This window comes from Melanerpes formicivorus, unplaced genomic scaffold (genome assembly GCF_026170545.1).
Source record: "Melanerpes formicivorus ecotype bairdi unplaced genomic scaffold, bMelFor1.0.p_v2 SCAF_14, whole genome shotgun sequence".
Lineage (NCBI taxonomy): Eukaryota > Metazoa > Chordata > Aves > Piciformes > Picidae > Melanerpes > Melanerpes formicivorus.
This window is the reverse complement of record NW_027142366.1, coordinates 6,495,336-6,519,315: the sequence shown is the minus strand read 5'-3', so window position 1 is coordinate 6,519,315 and position 23,980 is coordinate 6,495,336. Positions and strand designations below refer to the sequence as shown.

The following is a 23,980-nucleotide window of genomic DNA, read 5'->3' as shown; positions in this document are numbered from 1 at the left end:
ACCAACCAGCTCCATAAGGCATTAGGGCTACCCACCCGGGGAGCTGACTGCGCAGCTAAGAGCAGCCGGAGAGCAGGCAGATTACGCCACAGCACGCTCCCGGATTATCACAGCCCGCAGGATCTCGGATTAAAATAAAGCTGTTCCTCCGGAGGAAGCGGAGCACCCGGCTTTCCGAGTTGACCTTGCTCCGGAGAGGGGCTGGGCGTGAGGGGGAGAGCCGCGGCAGTCAGCTCTCAGCCCAGACAATGACAGAGCAGAATCGTTGCTCCCAGCCTTGGCACACTGACCGCGCTCATACTTTGCTGTGCTGTTAGCGCAGATTCCTCTCTCCGCTACCACTTTAATGTTTTTTATTTATTTATTTATTTATTTTATTTTGAAACCTTTGTGGAACAGACGCCCTCTCCTTGCCCCAGTTGGAGCTGCAGTAGAATGAAGAGAGGGGTGGGAAGGAGGGAGGAGGGGAGGGGAAAAAAAAAAAAGGCAGCTTTTGGTTGAGGTTTTCCTGTTACTATCACTGTAGCGTTTATTTAGCCAATCTCCTAACTATGACGTGAGGAAGGCAGGAATCATGGCTCGCTCATAATATTTAACACACCCACTGAAAGCTGGAGCTGCAGAGCTACTAGTCCAACCAGTCTCCAGAATTCAGTGTAGCTGAAAGAGGTTTTCACTCTGCACCTGCCAAAGATCTCTCCCCCCATCTTTCCTCCTCTCCCCCCTTCTCTTTTCCTTTCTCTCTCTCTCTCTCTCTTAAAAAAAAAGGCAGATCTGTAAAACCCAGCAGAGATCAAAGCAGGGACCTCTTTGCTGTAAAGAACCTCTACTGATTTATATTAGTTTCTTTCCTCTAATCCTTCCTCCCCTCCCTTCCCCCCCCCCCCCCCCCCCCCCCCCCTTCTTCTGTGCCATATTTAACCTTTATGTTGCAGTTGTGCCATCAGACAGTTTTGCAGCCAAAAAAAACCAACCCAAGCCAAAGCAAAAGCCCAGCTTGGATACAGCAGCCACCCAGACTCGAGCTCAGTTGAACGTACTAATCTCTCCCGAGCACTGGACGCGATGGATGAAGAAACTGGAACTGCTCTAAGAAAATGATTTTCCAGCCAATGTTCTTAAACAGTCTCAGAGAAGAGAGGGAGCGAGAGCGAGCGGGAGAGCGCTTCTGCTGCATCACTGGGCAGATTCAAAGGAAGGGAGTCAGCGTTTCCAGCACAGCCAAATATTATGGATGATTTTTTTTCTGCTGCTGCCTTTACGTCCAGGTTTTCTTAATATTATTCTTCCCTCCTTTCCCTCCTCCCCTCCCCCCCCTCCTCTGCGTCTTTTCATTTTTTGATTATTTTATTTAATCACAGCTAGTGTCTGATGCCGGTTTCTTTTCAAGAACCAGTTTTCCCTTTTTTGTTGTGATCGCTGTAATAAAACGAGAGAGAAACCGTGAACAGATGGCTCTCTATATAACAATGCCGCTGGCATTGTTTTCCAATTGATTTTAAAGGCTCGGTCCGGTGTTCCTTTTTTAATTGTTTTTCCTTTTAATTTTTTTTTCCCTCCCCCTCCTAAGTTCTTGATGCTACTGAGAAATGAGGACCTATTGTTTTTAGCCTGTTTATTTCTCGGCGCCTATGGAGATAACTTTATTGACTTGATCGCTCGCATCCCGATCCGAAAGGAGAAAGCCAAAACCCCGGGGGGGGAGCTGGAAGACCCACGCCCGCCCGGGCTTTTTCCACGAAAGCGCTCCCGGCCGACCCTGCCGCCTCCCCTCCCTCCCCCTCCCCCGGTAATTTATTAGCCGCCCCGGCCATGAAAATGCTCCTGGTCCGCAAGTTCCGGGTGCTGATCCTCATGGTGTTCCTCGTCGCCTGCACCATGCACATCATGATCGACCTGCTACCGCGGCTGGAGCGACGGGGGACCGAGGGCCGCCCCGGCTGCTCCTGCCCGCCGCCCGCCGCCGCGCCGCCCCGCGCCGCCCCGCGCTGGCCCAGCAAGCACACGCTGCGGATCCTGCAGGACTTCAGCGCCGAGCCAGGCTCCAACCTCTCCTCGCAGTCGCGGGAAGCGGCGGAGCGGGCGGCGGGGGGCGGCGGCGGAGCCGGTGCGGACGGCGGGGGGGCGGAGGGAGCGCGGACGCGGCGGCTGATCCCCCCCGGGGCACCGCGCCCGCCGCCCCCCGCCGCCGCTGCCCCGCTGGCCGCCCTCTTCGAGCACCCGCTCTACCGCGTTGCCCTGCCCCCGCTCGCCGACGGCGACCTCCTCTTCAATGTCAACAGCGACATCAGGTTCAACCCGCGGGCGGCCGAGCAGACCGAGTGGTGAGTGCCGGGGCGGGGGCGCGGCGAGGGGGAAACTGACACGGTTTGGCTCAGCTCAGGGCGGTGGGGCTCGGTACCGAGAGTGAGGTTTGGCCCGGGCAGGGGTGCCTCGGGAGTGTAGTGGGGAGGCCTGGAAGGGTGCTGGGCGGTCGGTGTGGAAACGTGGCACGGCACTTCCCTGGGTGGCTGCCTTCTGTTTTATAACGTTGTTTTTTAGCCGAGCGCTAGGGAGAATTGATGTCATGGCCGGTCTGGAGTAGGCAGAGGGTTAAACAGAGTGATTCGGTGTCACCAGGAGAAAGAGAAGTGGCACACAAGCGTGACCGGTTGTGTTCCTTCCAGTAAATGTCATGAAATACAGAATAAACACAGAGCATGAGAAAGCTGGAGGTCAAAGGTCTGTATGCCCCAATGTCCCATCCCCAGCCGCAGCCAGAGGCAGATGCTGCCAAGAAAACAGCATAAGAAGGAGCAGCACAGTGAGCCTCTCTCCAGCACCTCCCCGCTCTGAGGTGTAGGGGATAAGCAATAAGACCAGGCAGTGATGCATTAACTTTTCTGAAAAGCAAGGTCTAGTATCACAAAGGCAACCATCCCAGCAGGTATTTCTGCCTTCAGGATCGAATCTGTGCTATGTTTTTCATCCTCAATTAATTCCCTGGGTCCTAACACCAGTGCTGCTCTCCAGCCTTCAAAGCAGTTAGCTGCCTCTGTGAATTGTATGCCCTGTTGGCTTGCAAGAAATGCTGAGAAATGACTGAGAAATCAAAAGCCATGTCTGATACAACAGCACCCTCTTCCAAACACCCTGCCACTGTAATGTTTAAACGGCTGCATTGTACCATGCAAAAGCTCTGTCAAGCCACAGAGCAGCCAGTATGATATAAACCTTTAGAAAGAGAAGATAAATATTTCTGATCTCCTCCTCACCACCATATGAATCGTCCAGGGCCCTTCTATCTGATAATCCAAACTGACTGTGAAGTGAAGAAAACCTGGAAAAGTGCTGGAAAAGAAGAAAGAAAGAAAGAGGGAGAGGAAGAAGGAAAGAAAGAAAGAAAGAAGGAAAGAGAAAGAAAGAAGGAAAGAGAAAGGAAGGAAGGAAGGAAGGAAGGAAGGAAGGAAGGAAGGAAGGAAGGAAGGAAGGAAGGAAGGAAGGAAGGAAGGAAGGAAGGAAGGAAGGAAGGAAGGAAGGAAGGAAGGAAGGAAGGAAGGAAGGAAGGAAGGAAGGAAGGAAAGAGAAAGAAAGAAAGAAAGAAAGAAAGAAAGAAAGAAAGAAAGAAAGAAAGAAAGAAAGAAAGAAAGAAAGAAAGAAAGAAAGAAAAGAAAGAAAGAGAGAAAGAAAGAGAGAAAGAAAGAAAAGAGAAAGAAAGAAAGAAAGAGAAAGGAAGAAGGAAAGAAAGAAAGGTCAAGTCACAAACATCTGAACATCTGGAGATGACTAAAACCACAGAGGACTTTGGATGGAAGATATGTGACAATGTGTTCCGTAGGTGAAAAGTGGAATTATCACTGATGTCCATAATGCAGCTGCTTCTTGTACATAATTTCCTCGGTGGCTGCAGCCAGAGTTCGCACAACTAATGGGAAATTTCAGAGTTCAAATGAATTTTAACACTTCTTTTCTGTAATAGTATCCTACTGCTGGGGAAGGGACAAAACCATCCTTGAGCAGCCAGCTGAGATTGGTCCAATTTCTTCTCACTCTTTTTAAAAGAAAAAAAAAACAAAACCAGAAGTGAGAGTGGGAGCCTTTTGTACAAGAGGTCAAGTTACTGCTGCACTCTTGGTTTCCAGGCCCAGGTCTCTGTCAAATAAAGGTTCAGGGTGATGCTGTCGTTTGGGTCACGCTTGTAAAAGCTGTGTGCAACGTAACACAGCCTCAACACAGTATAAAATTCACAGCTCTGTGCTTCTGCTATATAAGGGCCTCTGCTAATGCTCAGTGATGTCACTCTGAGTTTTGCTCCTGACTTTCATGGGCTTTAAATCAGGGATGATTTTAAATGGAGGTGAAAATCCAGCTCCAGCTCCCCCTTGGCCCCAGGTGGGATCAAGCTCAGGGCATGCAGCCAGTACAGGGACGACTCGGGGACTTCTCCCACCCCCGGTAGTGCTTTGCCTTTCCAAGTTGTCACATTTTGAAGCCCTGTTTCTTGATGCCTGTTACAAACTGTAACATTATTTCTTTCTCCTCATTTTTGGGTTTTTGTTGTGTTCTTTTATTTATTTTTTTTATTCTTTTTTTGGTGGTAGGCAAAATGAAGATAATGAAGAATTTTTGCCAACTGGAGAAACCTCCATAGACTCCTACCCAAACTGGTTAAAATTCCACATTGGCATTAATCGGTACGAGTTGTATTCCAGACATAATCCTGCAATTGAGGCTTTACTACAAGACCTGGTCTCCCAAAAGATAACCAGTGTTGGTATGTTTGGACATCTGTCATTTGCTTTTTTATGGTTATTTGCTCATTGTTCAGGATCTCATTGCTGTTTGAATATTAATCTTTTGCATGGCTTCTCCCTGGTGTGCCTACAGCATTGCTCCTCAACATCTGCACTTACTTGCCCTGTAAAGAGGTATTGCCAGCTCTGTATTACCTGAGCAATTGCAAAGTCTGCCAGCAAGGCAAATCCCCTTCGTCTCAGAGATCCTCTAGTCACCATCAGGCTGAGAGTGCACTATTCTGTTGTTGAAAATAAATAGGACAATTTGTAAAAGGATGGCAAAAAGCAGGCAGGTTCTTGCAGGAGCTAGATTTGTATTATTGGGTGATTGGTATTTAAAAGGCTGCGTCTGGCAGCACTCCTTTTCCCGAGGAAGGCGAGACAAGGCGAGGCGGCTGACCCGCAGCCCTGCAGCCATGGCTGCAGGAGCATCCGGCACCGCGGGGCTCTGCGGCTGGAAGAGCTGCAGCTTCCCCAGGCATCATGCAGGGAGCTCCAGGCAAGCCAGCCTCCTGCTGAGCAGGGTTCATCTCTGTTTATTTCGCTTGTAAATCCACAATAGGGATGTGCCCATGTCAACCTTTGGCTCTGGTTAAACAAGGTGAGACAGTTTGGGGCTTTCATCCAGGGCTCTTTAATAACAACATGCATCTCCTTGAATACAGCTGCATAGCTGCACAGGGCGGGGGGATGGAAAAAGGCACAACCCCAAATGAAAGCCCTGGGTTACTAAACAAATGTACAACTCGTGGTTTCCAGGGGTAGAGAGCTGAAGCAGAGCCAGCGGTTTCCATTGGCCATGCAGAAAATGAAGGTATTTGCGCTGACCACAAAGTTGCTAGGTCCATTTCAGAGGGATGAAATAGCAGGAGCTCTGTAAAAGTGCTGATGGTGTGTTGGCACTGTGGGATGAGGTCAGCAGGTCTTTAACCCTGCAAGGCAAAAATTCCCCTGGCCTCAGCAGGAAATGGCCTGGGCAAGAATAGCATGAGCAGTCCTAAGGTTTGCGTTTCCCATCCTGTGAATCACAGAGGCTGCTGAGCAGAAATAAAGGAGATCCTTGGTCATCAGGAGTGGACTCACATTGCTGATCCGGATAGAGTAGGTGTGAAATGCAGGATGCCACACGAGGGCTTCTTCTCCATGAATGGAGCTGTTCAGTGGCTGTACACACAGCCCTGCTCTGAGCTGTGCCAGGGCTGGATTTTGAATAAAGCAGTCTGTGGTACCCAGGTGCCATCCAACATTTTGGATTCAGGGATCCAGGCATGACTTATCTCATGAAAGATGACAAGCACAGGCTTGTTTATTAACCCATGATGGGCTTTCTGCCCCCAAAACTCTGGATTGGAGTGATTCATTAAGTAAGGAGATCAGGTTTGACAACTGAGCCATGTGCTTTCCCTTCTCTAGCTTACGTGTGACACTGCAGGTAGCAGCAGACTCTACCCCTGCTCCTTTGATCTGTGCTGGAGGGTAAGGTGAGCACTGCATGGAGATGGCCAGAGTGATTTTCTCCTTGAGACAGCCTTCACCTTTCCTGACCTCTTCCCTCAATACTAACTGATTTCTGAAATCCCCACATGCAAATGGGGATGGAGACAGCACTTTGTAACGTGTGTTGTCATTGCTCTTTGAGCACAACCATTGAGGATTAGATGCAGGCTGTGATCTGTCTTGTGCTCCAGGCAGTGCCCAGGCTGTCTCCAGTTTTGTGCAGAGGTGATGCTTAACCAACCCATCTCCTGGTTCAGCTATTGAGGTTTACACAAAAACCATTGGCTGAAGCAGTGTTCTGTACTGCATGGCTGCTAAGTGCATCGATCTCTCTTTGCTTCCTCACTTTAGAGCTCAGCTGTGTCTATGCAGGATCTGAAGGGTGTTTGCAGCAAACTCAGCAGCATTTAAGTCATGAAGTCTGTCACTTCTGCAGTGTAGTGGGATGGTTAAGGTTGATGTAGCGATGTGGAAACTGGTGGGAGAAAAAAGGCAGTAGGAATGAGAAGTTAATAGTTTAGTACTTTTCACTTTGCTCTTCTGGGCTTGATCTTCACTTTGCTTCTGGGCATGTTGCTTAACCCCTCTATGCTTCAATTAACCTAGCAGCAAAATGGGTATCATAAAAAAGTAGGAGTGAAATCCTGAGCCCAGTGACGTAGGTGGAAGTTCTGCCATTTACTTCCCTGGGGCTATGATTTCACCTAGTGTGTCATATGGATGTGTCAGGAGGTTTCCATTAATTATGATCTTGATAGAGCTTTAACATCAATGGGGGGAAAGGGCCACAGGACCACAGAAGAAGATTTATGGTTGTTATTAGCAATTTCCTATGGGATTGTCTCACTGTTAATGTTTGAACAAGGCTCTTCAGAGCACGGTAGGGCCTCTTATGCCCCTAACAAAAACACAGAGCCATGGTTTCTGTCAGTGAAGCAACATAATTTCCATAGACTACAACATGAGGTATGCTTGGTATAGGCATCAGTCACTGTGGGAACTGACAGGAAATTATTCTCACACGTAAATCCCAGTCTAAAGTCAAGTCTATAGCAATAGAAGGAGGCTTTTGCCAAGGCAGACATACCAGGATCTGAATTTTGCTGGTAGCATCAACCGCCTGCCTCTGTGGGGATTCAGGAGCTTTGTCAGCTTGCAAAGCAGAAAGAGCACATAATTAATACACATTATTATTATTATTATTATCATCATCATTGTTGTCACTATTATTATTGTTACACAGTGAAGCATCTCTTATTTTACCTTGTAAATTCTGGGAGGGTTTTCAACTCTGTGTTTTAAAATAACACCTGCCAGGTTTTCAGCTTCACTGCAGAGCAGCAGCAGGATTCAAAAGCATATAAGCTGATTAATAAAGAGCAATATCTTTGACCAAAGGACATTTAGAGGGCTGCCACCTTCTTTTGCATATTCCTGCATATCTTCTCATTTGTCTGGGGCTTTTTTTTCCCATTCAGCCACAGTGTTCCAGTACTGTCCCTTTCTTAAAGGCACAGCCTCAAATGGTCACACCCCATATATCCAATTTTTGTTAGTTTGCTTTTTGCATTTTTGTTTGGTTTGTTTTTTTAGGCAGATGCACAGAAGCCAGGTTAGAAAGGTAAAATAAATGCAACCCTTCATAATGCCCAGCCTTCAGGCTTCTTTTTGCAAGCAGGACAATTAAATACCCAGCCTTACATGCATTAGATTAAGTGGGATATTTCTTTATCCAGTTTCTTCCCAGTGCTCAGATTTCCTTGGGCTCTAATAGAATTAGGTGATTTGCTGTGTGAGTCCTTGATACCTACAGTAATTAGATCCAAACTGCAGCTAAACAGCTTTCTTAGCCACATTGTAATTTCTCTGCTCAGCTTGCATTATTTATGGAGGAGAGTGGTGCCCAGATTGATCCCCTGCCATCTAGCAGAACTGCTCACACGTCTCTGTAACATGCAGTGTTATTTCAAAATGAAAACGGTGACAGAAGCAATTCCCAAGAGCAGGGAGCACCAAGGTGACATTTTCTTGATGTTAAAGTTTAAATGGAACAAATCCATGGCTGGGAAAGGAGCATCACATTCAGTTCCCACAGTGACACCTAGAGCTGGCCTTGAAAAGGACGGGGTTACCCAGAGCTTTCAAGTGGATGATGTATCCTGTGCACTTCATCAATATATGTATTTCCTATTCATTTCGTTCAGCACAAAGGCATAGCTCTTAATTTGATTTAATTCACTGAAAATTTCCTCTTGCCAGGAACAGGAGCCTAGAGAGAATTGTTTTCCACTGAGCACTGAAGCCCAGTTTTCAGAAGCAGCACATGCACAGGCAATTGCACAATTCCTTTGCCTTTCATAACTGTTTACTGCATGCATAAATAACCATAGTTAGCTATTTTCTTGCATATTTACAAGTGGCAGCACTGTCAGCAGTCTAAGAACAGTGCTTTGTAGAGGCAATATGGTCTTGATCTTGCTTGTACTGCTGTCCAGAGAAGCTGTGCTGAGGGACTGCCTGGGAGCAGAAAAGGCTTTTGTAATTCCTGTGATTAGCTGGGTTTTATTTCTTTGATTCTGTAAATTCTTTGGTTGGAAAGGTTTGGAAACATTACCTGACTGAGTTAATTTCTGAACCTGCAGTGCCTTCAGTTTGTACAGGCAGTAATTAGAAAGCAAGCACGCAAGATTACTCACGCAGTGAATAAGTGCTGCAATTAACTAAGGTGGACTCTGCTTCAAGTCAGGGGAGGAAAAAAATTAAAAAGGCAAGATGCTAAATCTTGAGTATAAATTCAGATGCTAGAGGAAATGATGAAAATCTCGTGCAAAAGAAGGGGAAAAGTCCTGTTGAGAATGTGTGAAAAGCGTAATGAAATGGAGCACCATTGATTTACTGTATAAGAAAACAATGAATCTGCCAAGAGCCAACAAGTTGATTTAATGTACAAATCCAGATGAAAGGAGGGGACTTAAAATGTGCAGCAAAGCCTCTGAATAATTCCACAGATCTCTTTCCCTCCAGAAGTGTTGACTAAACCAAGAAAGGCCTTAAAAAATAAGTCAGTGGAACTGACTGAGCAAACCCAAATTAAGATATGAAGAGGGTTTGAATTTGTTTTGAAATATGTTCCTCACAGCTTGTACAGGGCCATGTCCCTAGCCTGGGGCAGAGTATTGCTTGTTAAAGCCAATCAACATGTTTGTGTTAAAGTTTGGTGTATAAATAAGAATCCAAGATGGACCTGGATGTCCTCTGTTTCAGATGTTAAGTGCCTCCGAGGCTTTGAGTAGATCTCACTTCTCAGGCATCAGCTTGGCATAAATAAATATATCTTTAAGTGGTGTTTGGATTTTGACCAAAAGCCAGGTTCAGAGATTCTTTTGGGGGGCTCTCACTCTGTGTCCAAAGACCATGCAGTCTAGACAGGCCAGTAGGCAGAGGACTACCATGCAGAAAACCAGAGAATCTAGAAAGCCAGAGGAATTCAAATTCCAGATCCCTTTGGGGCAAATCCCTTTGGGCAATGTTGTGTCTCCACTAGGAGTTGGTACCAGATGGTAGACAGAAACTGTGTAGCATACATTTAAAAAAGGATGATTGAGAGATGATAGACGATATCTATCATCTGTGTCTGTGGATCAGGAGGAAAGCTCAGGTCTTGTACTGAGGAGGGGACAGGGAGGGGAAGCAGCAGACTTGGAGTGTGACAGTGACAACAGGCTCCTCACACATATAAATGGAGTGGGGATTCTTGAAGGCTTGATCCAAAATCTATGAGAGAAACTAGAAGGAATCCCACCGTTTCACTAGTCTTTGGACTCTAATCCCACAGACACTAAGGAAAAAAAGGATAGCTCAGGGAATCTTTTTGCAAAGCCTCCTAAAGTTAGGAAGATTTCTGATCACACCCAAAAGCCCTTGCACTGGGTTAACAGGAAAGGTTAATGCTGCTTCCCATTCCATCTGTGGAGGGAGGGGAAAGAGAGGCTTTGGGTTGCCTGAAGACAGAAAGTAATGAGGGCAGTGGGATTTGTTTTTAACACTGTGCCAGTATGAGACTTAATTTGAGGTACTTGCTGGAAGCTAGGAGGTTTATAAATTCTATTACTGAGCTGTTCATGACCCATGATGTTACAGTACATTCAGAAACCTAAACCAACACAAAACAAACCAAAAATGGATTCAGAGTGTGACTAGTGGTTCCACTGGAGTCAATACAGTCTTATGTTGCAAGGCCATAACAATACCTAAGCTTGCTGATCATAGATGTGACAGATTGTGATGGTGTAGCACCCTCCAGTTGGAAAATTGCATGTGCTGCTTCTGAGTATTATAAATTCTTCAGTGATGTTCCTGTTGGCAGTACATGAAGGCACAAGGGCATCTCCAGATGAGCAAGCAGTGTTTGAGATAAGCTTCTGGAAGATGCTGGGGCTCCCACTGTTTGGCCATAATAGCCAGAGGAATGTGTTTAACTGAAGTCTGGGCAGGAAAGGGATTTCCTGAAGGAATACAATTCAGAAGATGAGAGGGAAGCCAGTACACAGATGTAATGCTAAGTTAGGACATGGGAAATAATCTGATGTAGAGTTCTGAGTGAATAATCTCCAGTGAGATCTCCTCTATTCTGGCATTGCTACCCCCAAGATTTGGGCAGCCTAGACTACTCCCAAGTCTGCTTAGTTTAGAGGTGCATAAAGAGTCTTTCTGAGTTTGAAAGGACAGTCTAAACTCAGGTGTTTCCCTCTGTGCAGGCACTGCAGTATTAGAATCTAACTAGTCTGGATTTGGAGGGTGGCTTTGAACCACCTCCAGCTTGGCCATTGCATCTGTGGCGCTGAGCTAGCAGCCAGAGTGGGAATATCTGTACACAAGTCCAGATGATGTGTGGGGAAGCCAACGTGGAGCTCTGGCATGGGTTGCTGTCCATGATGCATGTGGCTTCCAGCGTGCCCAGCTGTAAGCCACAAGGGGACACCATTCCCACCAATGGCAGCTGCTATTTTGAGGCGATCCAAAGTTTACTCCTAGCAGGGTGGAAGGATGGCGTGCCAGCAAAACTTGTGTTTGGTTGAGGCTACTATTGCAACCAATTAAAGCAATACAATAAGATGGATCTGAAAAGAGCAGGGAGATGCTTTTGTCTCAGTTCAGCTCAATTCCTTCTGACAGGAAACCAGGCCTTTGTGTCTCACAGAAGAATTAGTCTGAATTGTTAATCTTCTTCGAACATTTGCCTGCTTGGTGATGACACACTCGTTGTTGAGTTCAGCTGCTAACAAACTCATTGTCTGTTGAGTGGCTTCAATTTGCTGAGAAACCAGTCTTCTTGGTGTATCTGAAACTCTGTGCTTGGAAGAGGGCATGCTGGAACATTCTTTATTCTTATTTGCATTGTTGTGATCCCCCCCCATCTCCCCACTGCTCGGCTTCCCAGGGGCACCTCAGAACAGATTCTATCCTTCACTTTTCTCTGATGGGCTTAAAGGATCTTTGGTGTATTTGGAGCATAGATGTCTCACAGAGGAGAGGGAGCCAACCTCTAAGCCTTGAGCTCCTCAGAGCTGAATGAAAAAGCATAAATTACAGCCTTTTTAGAGAAAAAAAACCCAACCATCTGGCATTTAGTTGGTATGAGCAGTCTGCATGCAGCTGTGTTGAGCTTGGTGGGCTGGGGAGACTTGTGTCAGGCAGACAGAAGTCAGTTCTGAGGCTGATGTTTCTGGCCTGTGTGGAGATAGGCCATGTAAATACAGGTTGTGCCATAAAGAGCTGGGCAAATCCTGTGCCTTTGGCAGCAGCTGAGCAGGGAAGTAGTGGGGACTGGTCCTGGCTATGGCCCATATTTAGAATGGGCATGAGGTAAGGACAGCTCCATCTGCCTGCTGCCCAGACTAACCAGGAGGGTTTCCAGAGCATGTAACAAGGCTGTGATGGTCCTAGGCCAGCATGTGTAGGGTTTTGGCTAGACAATTGTTGTTTCTCATTGTCTTCAGGCTGTGGACTAGGTATGAAAAAGCTTACTGCTCCTTCTTCCCTCCAGTGCAGATCAACTGACCTATTCTGAGCAAGAGAGGGAGTTTACTATGTAAAAGACACATGTTTCTGCTTTACCTGTTCAGTGCAAATTATTTAATGTCCTCTAATTTCCAATTATTTATTTGCTCCTTTGGGAAGAAAAGTGGAAATGCAAGAGAAGGCTGAGGTCAGCAAAACAGAAAGGCAGGAGGGATTTTATTCTAGGAGAAGTATAATTACACTGAGCAGATTTGCATAGCATTTTGTTGCAAAAATATAGGTTACAAGTGCTGAAAAAGAGCTGCTGACCTATCAGCAGCAAGGCACTGAGATGAGTAATTAAAGTAGGTGCAGCTAATGGCATTGGCTGGAGAAAAAAAGCTGTATGAGCTACATAGGTGGAACAAGGGCAACTCTAAGCCAAAATTTACAGAGCAGGGTAACTTGACATTTATAGAGTCCTCCAGTTGACATGAGTGTTTTTTCAGAACTGTAAAGAAAGGCATTGATTATCTGATCACTCGTAGGAAGCATTTTTAAAGGACTGACTCATCCATACAGGCACGACTGCCATGGCCTACCCCTCTGAGCACAGCAGAGAATTAAGGAGTCAGGGTATAGGTAATTCCATTTCCTCAGAGCAGTTTTGATTGAGATGGGTTGCCAAAGTGTATCTTTTTTTAAGTGGCTTTTACCATAGAATCATAGAATCAATAAGGTTGGAAAAGACCTCAGAGATCATCAAGTCCAGCCTGTCACCCAACACCTCATGACATCTAAACCATGGCACCAAGTGCCACATCCAATCCCTTTTTGAACACCTCCAGGGACAGTGACTCCACCACTTCCCTGGGCAGCACATTCCAAGGGCCAGCAACTCTTTCTAGGAAGAACTTTCTCCTCACCTCCAGCCTAAACTTCCCCTGGCACAGTTTGGGACTGCATCCTCTTGTTCTGGTGCTGATTGCCTGGGAGAAGAGACCAACTCCCTCCTGGCTACAACCTCCCTTCAGGTAGTTGTAGACAGCCTAAACTTCCCCTGGCGCAGCTGGAGACTGTGTCCTCTTGTTCTGGTAAAATGCCTTTTTAATCAATTCTTACATATCTATGTGTAAATAGCTCTGATTTTAGAAACACTGCCATCTGGATGTTAACATGATATTGTTCGAAACATTCAGATTGGTATGAATAAAGGTCAGTCTTAAATTCCCATCAGCCCTGAGCTGGGAAGAGAGCCCATGTAATACTGGAGCAAAGATGGCCCTCAGTGTGCAGGGCAGACTGCAGATCCTGCTGCTTCCCTGTGCCCTCTCCCACCCTTCCAGCAGAGCCAGAGCCCCACTGCACGGCTCTGCTCCTCTCCTGTATGAACCACCTTGGGATCCGTTGAAATTAATGGATGGGCTTGGATACATATCCATTGTGCATAGAGGAGATGAATTTACATATCTCCACTGCTCAGCAACAATTAAAATCACAGCTGAGATCAGAGATTGCTGTAGTATCTGCTCATACTTTTAATTAAGGAGCTGTCTGCTGTGCATTGAACTGTACGTCCCAGCTGTAGTTATCTTCGAAAGCATCCCATCTCTTCTCCCCATGTGTGTTCCTTATAAAAATGAGCTGTGAAAGCAATTGAAGATGGAGAAAACAGGACTTCATTGGTCTATTCCTATGCATGCTGTTCAGTTAGGTTGTTTTTGAAGCCCGTTGTGGCCAATTCAAGAAGACAAAGACATATCAGGGAGTACAGTCTGGTTTTAGCCCTGGTTAGCAGCTGAAAGCCCTCCCCTGCACTCTGCACCCGCTGCATAATCTGTTGCCCAGTTAAGATTGCCCTGCTTGGTGCTCAGATACTGCAGTGCTGCATCTAACACAGAGCAAAAGATAGATTATTCTGTTTCAAGGAAGCTGGATGTAAGTAGATCCACATGCAGCATTTCAACGCCGTCTTGTTTTTCTCCCACAGCGATGAAATCAGGAGGCACCCAGCTGAAGCTGATCATGACGTTCCAGAACTATGGGCAGGCATTGTTCAAGCCAATGAAGTAAGTGAAAAAAACAAAAAAGTCTGTGCTGTAATGTGAAATTGTGGTGCAATAGCCTGTTGCTGTTTTCTGAGCCATTAAAAGTTTGCTGCGCTATCTCTCAAGGTTAATGCGTCTGGTTCCCAAGGCTTGCTGCCAAATGTAGAGCTTTGGGGTCTGTTGAAGCTTTGCCCTGCTTAGACTGGTCATTGGAGGAGATGCTGAGGGGGCCTCAGACACATTACAGTCTTCTCAGGAATTTTATTCTCTCTGATCTCTTTGAAATCTCTCTTCATAAATACAGGATGTTTCCAGCATGTCTTTCTCATGTAAACTTACTCCTCAGAGCTGAGCTTTATCTAGCGTTGCTGCTCCTCTGGACTATGGCCAGGCAGGAGAGATGGTCCAGAACAGCCTTGGGAAGAGCTGAATAGTAATTGTCTGATAAATTATAATTTGATCTGTTGATTTATTGTTGTTTGTATTAGAGGGTTGTGTTAGTTATTTGGCTGTGCCTAGGCTGACTCTGTGAACCTGAGTTTATCTGAGAGTGATACTGCAAGATAGTCCAGAGGGAAAGGGAAAGACTAGGATAATGCAGCCTTGATTTGTGCCTGCCCAGATCCCATGGAGATGAGGAAAGTTACTCAGATACAAAGGAGATGTAAATGAGTTCTGAGTCCTGACCTGTATGTTTGTGTTGTAATAAGGAAAATGACTCTGTACTTACTGTAGAGGGTTTAGCAAAGACACTCAGGGTTTTAAAGTGTTTAATGAAGCTACTCAGTATCTGTGCCAAGGGTACCACTGGCATAATAAATTCATTTCCTTCTTTTGTTCCCACTGTAGGGAAGTTCTGTTAATTTCCTGTAAGATGGTCCATAAAAGACTAGAGTAACTCAGAACAAGCAGTTTGGAATATGTGTTGGCATTGCCTTATAGCTGTAGTGGGGAGCACAGCTCACAGGGCTCCACTACTGACTGCGGACTGAGAAATTCCCAGTTTCACTCTACATTTTGCCATAGATTCACTTCAGACAAATACAGATTTGCTTTGCTCTTGCTTGACTGCCAGAGAGGTCAAATCATTGGCCTCACTTTACTTCAGCCTAAGTTTGAGCAGGAACCCTCCTTACGTTCATTTGTCCTGGGAATCACCCGGAAATCCTGTGGACTTCCAGGCAGCAAAAGGCATTTGTGCAAAGGCCAGGTGCTTCTGTGTTTTGCTTCCCAAATTGCACACAAATTTCTCCATGTTGCTAGAGGATCACTGATTGGCTGGGAGAGGTCAGAGGAAGCACACATATCACAGCCAACTCAAAGGGAAGGCAGTTTCAGAGGGGATATACTCCAGAGGGGATCTTCCCTTCCTCTCTCTGCCCTTTCCCTGAATGCTCATGCAGATCAGCCCTGCATGGGTCCATGCCCTGTATTGTGAGTTTGAGCAGAGGGCTGGAGCACCTCTCCTGTGAGGACAGACTGAAAGAGTTGGGGCTGTTCAGTCTGGAGAAAAGAAGGCTCCAAGGTGACCTTATTGTGGCCTTCCAGTATCTGAAGGGGGCCTACAAGAAGGCTGGAGAGGGACTTCTTAGGATATTAGGTAGTAATAGGCCTAGGGGGAATGGAATGAAGCTGGAGGTGGGGAGATTCAGACTGGACGTGAGGAAGAAGTTCTTCACCGTGAGAGTGGTGAAGCCCTGGAATGGGTTGTCCAGGGAGGTGGTTGGGACCCCATCCCTGAAGATGTTTAAGCCCAGGCTGGATGAGGCTCTGGCCAGCCTGATGTAGTGTGCCCATGGCAGGGAGGTTGAAACTAGATGATCCTTGTGGTCCCTTCCAACCCTGACTGATTCTATGATGCATATAAGCACAATTCCTACACATGAAAGCTGCAGGCAGGTTTGAGCAGCCACTAAGTATTTGGCAGAATCGTGGTCATGCTGTTGGCTTTTTACATGGCTGTGATTTCTTTCCTCTCCATTTGCTCAGATGCAGATAATCTCAATCTTTATCATTGGTATGACATTGTAATTCTGGGAATGCTAATGAGGTCAAATCAAAAGTTTACCCGTTCTCCTGTGCCGTACACAGCCTCAGCAAGATGATGGATGACAACAGAGCTATAGCCACATTCCTGTGCAGAAGCAATTATTATCATCCACTAGAACAGTAACACAAAATGATGATGTCTTAATCATTCCCTTTGCTTGATTTGAAGGGCAGCAACACCCTAATTTTCTCACTGCTCTTTGCATTACACACCGCTGGAAAAAGCAGCGCTAAGAGCATTCAGCAGCTGTGCTCCCAGGCCTCACACCTTGCAGTGGCAACGCTGCTGAGCATTGCTGAACACATTAATGGTTTTGAATAAGGATGTCTGCAAGGATTTGTCTTCATTCTGGTAACAGTGAACAGGGAGCCAGACACTCGGCTAGTGTCAGTCTTCCTATTTCTGTTGCTGTTAATGAAGTTCTTGGAGAGGTTTGCAGCATCGTTTCTTGACACAGGCATTGAGAAGCCTAGAATCATAGAATCATAGAATCAATAAGGTTGAGAAAAGACCTCAGAGATCATCAAGTCCAACCTGTCACCCAACATCTCATGACTAACTAAACCATGGCTTCAAGTGCCACATCCAATCCTTTTTGGAACACCTCCAGGGACAGTGACTCCACCACCTCCCTGGGCAGCACATTCCAATGGCAAATTACTCTTTCTGTGAAGAACTTTCTCCTCACCTCCAGCCTAAACTTCCCCTGGTGCAGTTTGAGACTGTGTCCTCTTGTTCTGGTGCTGGTTGCCTGGGAGAAGAGCCCAAACCCTACCTTTCTACAACCTCCTTTCAGGTAGTTGTAGAGAACAGTAAGGTCTTCCCTGAGCCTCCTCTTTTCCAGGCTAAACAACCCCAGTTCCCACAGCCTCTTCTCATAGGGCTGCCAGGAAAAAAAACCCAAACAAACCAAAACAAAACCTAACAAGCATAAAACCAAGGCAACCAAACAAAAACCAACCAAACAACCAAAACCCAAACAACCAAAAAAAACCAACCAAAACCAACCCAACCCAAACAAACAAAAAGAGTAAATTAATCAGGTTTCAAAGCTATGAAACTTACTTTTGTAGAATCTTCTGGAGTTCATAGACACCTTCCAGCTGTGAAACTTATTTTTGTAGGATCTTCTTCAGTTCTGAGACACCTTCCAGGATGTTTCTGCTGCTCCCTCATTTTCTGCACAGCACCCTGGCTTCCCACGGACACAGGCTTCCCAAGGTTGAATGTGGCCTTTCCAGGACAGGAGGCTCACAGATCAGGGCCAGACACCTCTGGGCATTGAGACTGGCAGTGTGAAAGACATATTTGATCTTTTTTTTATTTCTAAATAGTTGAATTTGAAACCCATAAAATGTCAGCCTGGTGGCTACATCTGAGATCAGCTCACTGGAGGAAGTGCTTGGTGGATAGCTAGGGGCATCTCCACCTGGTGCAATCTATGTCTTCCACTTTGTTGCTGTGTTATCAGTTCCATGGCTTTTCACAGCAGGAGAAATGATGGTTTTCTTTCTCCTGAGCTGATAAGCCTCTTCATACAAGCAACCTTCTCATGAACCCCAGGGGGCAACACAACCTCTATGTTAAACTGAACTGAGCTACTCTTATTTCAGAGAGTAAGGTTGGTGTCAAGTAGGATTTCAGGCCTGATCCCAAGGAAAACTGGATAATTCAGAATTCCCTACCCTGTCCAGGATCTGAAGTACTGCAAGCTGAATGGTGTGAAGTACATCAAAAGATGGGTAGATGTGGTGCTTAGGGACATGGTTTAGTGGTGAACTTGACAGTGCCAGGTTAACAGGTGGACTTGATGGTCTTAAAGGTCTTTTCCAATCTAAAGGAGAGAGACCAGTCTCCCCTTGGATTTGATTCATTTGAACTATGTGGAAAGCTGGGTTTGCTGTATATAGCTGTACTCAGTATCTACCAAACTGACCTGATACCTGTTTGAGCAGGATTGCAGCTGATAGGGGAGACCTTGTGAATTCTTCCCTGACACAGCCAGGCATCTGCTAGCAGAAGGGGAAGGACTCCAGATGCAGACCTTTGGCAGTGACTTCTGCAGGGAGTCACAGCAAAACATACACTCATCTGACGTGCTGTGCCCTTTCCCAGCCTCCCAATTCCATGTTGAATTTATTCAGGGAGCAAGCCAGCTCCAGAAAGGCCCAGGCAGGATTTGGAAATGGGGAAAACAGAAGCAGCCTTTGGCACCTTCTGTGCTCAGTGTCTGGCATTCAGTGACAACTCTTCATCTGGCCATTGATTCAGGCTAGTGGAGCAAATGAGAGGAGGGAAGCTTAACAGTCAGGGAAATGTGATAGCAGTAAATAAAGCCTGATCAGCAGCAATTATTTTATTTATTTGTGGCTCTGGATCTTCATTTCTGAAATAATTGCCCATAAAGTATTGCAGAGGCAGCCAAATCTATTTATAAATCCTCTGGCCTAGTGTGGATTCCTTTGCTAATTTCCAAATGCAAGTATTTGCTAAAACTCCAGGGAAGATTTAATGTATTTGCAATGTATCTTAGAGTTAATGTGTAGTTTTATTTAGCTCATAACAGTTCAATCACACAAAATTATTACCATATGGGACAGGAAAAAAACCCCAGCAACCTCCCCATCTCCCATGATTAGTGTGTCTAACTGTGCTAGCATTGCACAGCATAATAAAATGTGTTTATATGATCCCTGATATCTGCAGCCGCAGCTTTCTATGTGACTTGTCAGGTAGGGATGGTGTAGAGCCATAAATTACAAAGGGTTGTCCAAGAGGAACACGCACTTTATACTTTTATTTGGTTTTCCTTTGTTTCCCTTAGCTGGTGGAGTTAAATAGCTGGCTCAGCCACAAAACCAGCACACTGTGTTTTTCCCTCCCAGGACTTTATTCTTGAAGGAGGAGATTTTTGCTCCAGCAGAGTCAGTGTTAGAATTCCTGTTGCATCTGCTGGTGCCAAGATTTTGAGAGAGGTTTTTACAGTTCCTTGTGGAACAGCCAAATGGGATCGAATAGAAAATGATACCTTGCTAGCAGAGTTGTGAGAAAAGTGTCCTGTGGTATGTGTTTAAGAATGACATCTCTCATTCCCAGTTTTATAGACAGCTTTGTAGAAGTGTAGAAAGGGTATTCATTATAAAATCTTGGAGGTTTATTTGTTCCATTCAAAGAAACACTGCTGTGTCTGGTGAACTCACGTTTGACTGCAACAGATAATAGCCAGTTCTGTTCCAACTTTACATTTCCCTTGATAATTTTAGCCTATTTTCTTTCCTTTCTTCTGTTTTGACAAGTCACAGTACCCTGTCGCTGTTTCTTTCAGTAGCTGAAGTTCATGGTTTAGTCTTTATGAAAACAGAACCAATTTGCATCAGGGTGACGTGATGACAACCCCCCAGAACACAGCAATCTGATCTCATGTGAGGAGTCTGGGCCCATGGCAGGGGGGTTGGAACTAGATGATCCTTAAAGTCCCTTCCAACCCTAACAATTCTATGATTCTGTGACATCAGGACAGAAAAGTCTCTGGGGGCTCACAAAATCCAGTGTCCTTGAATCACAGGTGATCATCTCAAGGGAGGTTGTAGCCAGGAGGGGGTTGGTCTATTCTCCCAGGCAATCTGCACCAGAACAAGAGGACAGCGTCTCAAGCTGTGCCAGGGGAGGTTTAGGCTGGATGTTAGGAAGAAGTTCTTCACAGAAGGAGTGATTGGCCTTTGGAATGGGCTGCCCAGGGAGGTGGTGGAGTCACCATCACTGGAGGTGTTTAGGAAGAGACTGGAATGGGGTGCTTGGTACCATGGTTTAGTTGATTAGATGGTGTTGGATGATAAGTTGTTGGATGATCTCAAAGGTCTTTTCCAACCTGGTCTGGTCTATCCTATCCTATCCTATCCTATCCTATCCTATCCTATCCTATCCTATCCTATCCTATCCTATGAAATCCCCTTCATTAACTGATCAAACACTGCTGACCACCTTATAACTTTTGCCCCCATTATCCCTCATGACACTTGCTGCTGTGGAAATAATGGTACCCGTAAGGAGCATCTCCTGGTTCCTGCAACCTTTAGAGATGTGACCCATCCCAGTGCCAATCACAAAATAAGCTGTTAGAATCACAGAATCATAGAATCAGTAGGGTTGGAAAAGACCTCAAAGATCATCAAGTCCAACCTGTCACCCAAAACCTCATGACTACTAAACCATGGCACCAAGTGCCACGTCCAGTCCCCTCTTGAACACCTCAAGGGACTGTGACTCAACCACCTCCCTGGGCAGCACATTCCAACGGCCAACAACTCTCTCTGTGAAGAACTTCCTCCTCATCTCGAGCCTGGTAGTCACAGTCTAGTGCAAAACTTGTGCTCTGCAGAAGTAAACCAAGCTCACTCAGCTCTCAGCTTCTGTAATGTTCCTGTGGCATATCTTTTGGCTCAAAGACTCAAAGGTGCTGCTAGCTGGGCTGAAATCTAGCAGCCAAAGTCACGGGGAAGGTAATATTTGTGTTTCCACTGGCAAAGCACAGCTTTTTACTGGCTTTTAAAAGTCACAGCAACAAAGGATTAGCAACGTTCTTTAAGTTTCTCTTTGATTGCCTTTTAGGATTGCTCAACAAATAATGCACCTTCTGAGGGGGGATGTTAAACAGGCCAAACGATCCCCGCAATACAAACAGCGCTTAATCGCTTTCATTTCCTACATTTACGTTCCCTTTCCCGAAGCTCCAGTTTGACTGTTGTACCTGCGAGATGCAGCCTCCAGGCCTGATTATCATATCAATTAGGCTGCTGTTGTTCTTCCAAATGGGTAGCACTGCTTCCAAGTCAGAGGGGTTGGTAGGAACTTCAGAATCGGGGCCACTGGAAGCCTGCTCGCTGTATTACATTGCATATCATGCTGGTTTTGAGGAAATAACGCTTTGCAAACCTGTTGCATTTTAGCTGGCAGGCATCCAGTATAAACACACTGTTATAAGTCAACATGGCAATTAAATCAAATTGCAATGTTTTCTCTGAGCAGCTAAAGAAGTGAGATATGCATACAGTGGCTGCTATGCTAGAAACTTTCTAGGATTAACACTCCTGCACACTGGAATGTGCTGCTCAAAACCTGGCTGAGCAGTGCTGGGCAAAGTACAAACCCAGCTGCTATGCTTTGGGGCTCAGCTTAAGCTGTGCTACTGTACTACCCCTCCACTCTGCTCTGGGGAGCCCCCAAACAGAGTGTGGACACAGCTATTGTGTCCAGTTCTGGAGCTCCTATTGCAGGAAGGATCTGGATGTGCTGGAGCATGTCCAGAGAAGGGCCATGAGGATGATCAAAGGGCTGGATCTGCTCTGTTACGAGGACAGACTGAGGGAGTTGGGGCTGTTCAGTCTGGAGAAGAGAAGGCTCCGAGGAGACCTAATTGTGGCCTTCCAGTATCTGAAGGGAGCCTACAAGAAAGCTGGGGAAGGACTTTTTAGGGTGTCAGGGAGTTATAGGGCTAGGGGGAATAGAAAAAGACTTAGAAATGGGTAGATTTAGATTGGAAGTTAGGAAGAAGTGCTTCCCCATGAGGGTGGTGAGACACTGGCACAGGTTGCCCAAGGAGGTGGTGGAAGCCTCACCCCTGGAGGTTTTTGCAGCCAGGCTGGATGTGGCTCCAAGCAACCTGATAGAGTGTGAGGTGTCCCTACCCATGGCAGGGGGTTTAGAACTCGATGATTCTTGAGGTCCCTTCCAACCCTAACAATTCTATGATTCTATGATTCTGCTGGCCATTGGAGAACACTGGTTCTGGGCAAGGTGCATTGCTGGAGACCAAAGGTTAAACAAACTAGTCAGAAAGGTTGAAGCTGGCAGTGCCAGCATTCAGTTTATACAGGTGTGTCTTAAAATTGCTGTCTCCTTGCATTCTTGAAGGAGAAATGTTTTCTTTGCTGATGGAAATAATAATCAGTAATCAGATATTCTGTGGACCTCAGCCATGAGATTTGGGCCTCTTTAAGGGCATTCAAATCCCTACCTACCAAATCCCTGATGAAATGCTTACCTGAGTGAGACTGACAGGCAGATTTGATTGTACTTACTTCAGGAATAAATTTTGAGTAAACTGAATGAATTGCATCACTTGATATTTAAAGTACATGAGATCTGAATGTGGTCCTAAATGAGAACAGCAGAGGTTGCTGTGTAATGTTTTAGTTCTTTAACTTCTGGTGTATTATGCATGAACTGTTTTTTTCTCTTTTATAACTGATCCTGTTCATCTGATCAGGTTTCTTTAGCATTTCAAGGCAAATTGTCTTTTAGGACCCAGCAGTGCCTCTGGTCCAAATCTCATTTCTGCAGATTGGAAAATTTGCAGTGACTTCAAGGGGAGCTGAATCAGGATTGAGGCTGACTGATGGCCCTGGACAGCAATGAAATCCGGTCTTCTGTCTGTCACTGTGCACTGCATTTCCACGTGCCACAGTTCAGCAGTGACTGGCTGAAATATTAACCAATCCCATCCAGCCCAGGAGAAATTTGTTCTCAAATTCTGCAAGTATGCTTATGAAGTGACCCAAGAGTCAAAGTCTGCAAAGTCCAGGTAGCTCAAAGGTTGTCCATTTAGATTAGGATCTGTAGGGATCTTTGACAGCAGTATTTCATCATGCTGGCAGCTTGGAAGGGGAAAACAAATCTCTCTCCCTCTCTTTTGGCACCAACTCTGTTGTGCTGTCCCAAGCCAAGCTGCCCTGGATTATCCCCTCCTGGAGCAAGGCAGGAGCCACTCTGAGCCAGGATAGAACAATTTGTGTCCTGTGAGAGGACAGAGCAGATCTTCCTCCAGCAAACCAAAGATGTTTTGCTATCTATCCCCATGTCTATGGAGTTCAGCCCCATCCCACGTCTCAGCATTGCAATGCTTCCATACACCACATCTGGTAAATTCTCCCCAGAATCCCTCTCCCCTGACTTCCCTGTGGCTTCTTCAGCTCCTAGCAGAAGACTTCATTCTGCAGCTCACAGAAGCATCACCCACGTGGTCTCTGACTGAGGCTTTTTGCACAAATAATTTAGGGCTTTCATGTTTTCTCCAGCTCATTTGCTTCTCCAGCAAGTGATAACACAGTACCTGGTTTTGTTTGTGTCTTACACTGACAACAAAGAACAAGAGGACACAGTCTCAGGCTGCACCAGGGGAGGTTTCGACTGGACATTAGGAAGAAGTTCTTTATAGAGAGAGTGATTGCCCATTGGAATGGGCAGCCCAGGGAGGTGGTGGAGTTGCCATCATTGGGGGTGTTTAGGAGGAGACTTGATGGGGTGCTTGGTGCCATGGTTTAGTTGATTAGATGGTGTTGGATGATAGGTTGGATGTGATGATCTTGAAGGTCTCTTCCAACCTGTTTCAGTTCTATTCTATTCTATTCTATTCTATTCTATTCTATTCTATTCTATTCTATTCTATTCTATTCTATTCTATTCTATGCTATTCTATTCTATTCTATGCTATTCTATGCTATACTATGCTATTCTACTCTACTCCTCTTCTCTTCTCCTCCTCTTCTCTTCTCTTCTCCTCCCCTTCTCTTCTCTTCTCTTCTCTTCTCTTCTCTTCTCTTCTCTTCTCTTCT

At 45.9% G+C, this 23,980-nt stretch overlaps 1 protein-coding gene across 1 annotated transcript in view; it reads left to right on the top strand.

Moving 5' to 3' along the window:
* Window positions 1–561: 561 nt before the first annotated feature.
* FAM20C (FAM20C golgi associated secretory pathway kinase) overlaps window positions 562–23,980 on the top strand; it is a 79,324-nt gene continuing 55,905 nt past the window's right edge. The window contains exons 1-3 of the mRNA XM_068146745.1: window positions 562–2,324; window positions 4,581–4,753; window positions 14,263–14,341. Coding sequence (XP_068002846.1) covers window positions 1,813–2,324; window positions 4,581–4,753; window positions 14,263–14,341 — 764 coding nt within the window. The 5' untranslated portion in view covers window positions 562–1,812. The remainder of the gene's footprint in view (window positions 2,325–4,580; window positions 4,754–14,262; window positions 14,342–23,980) is intronic.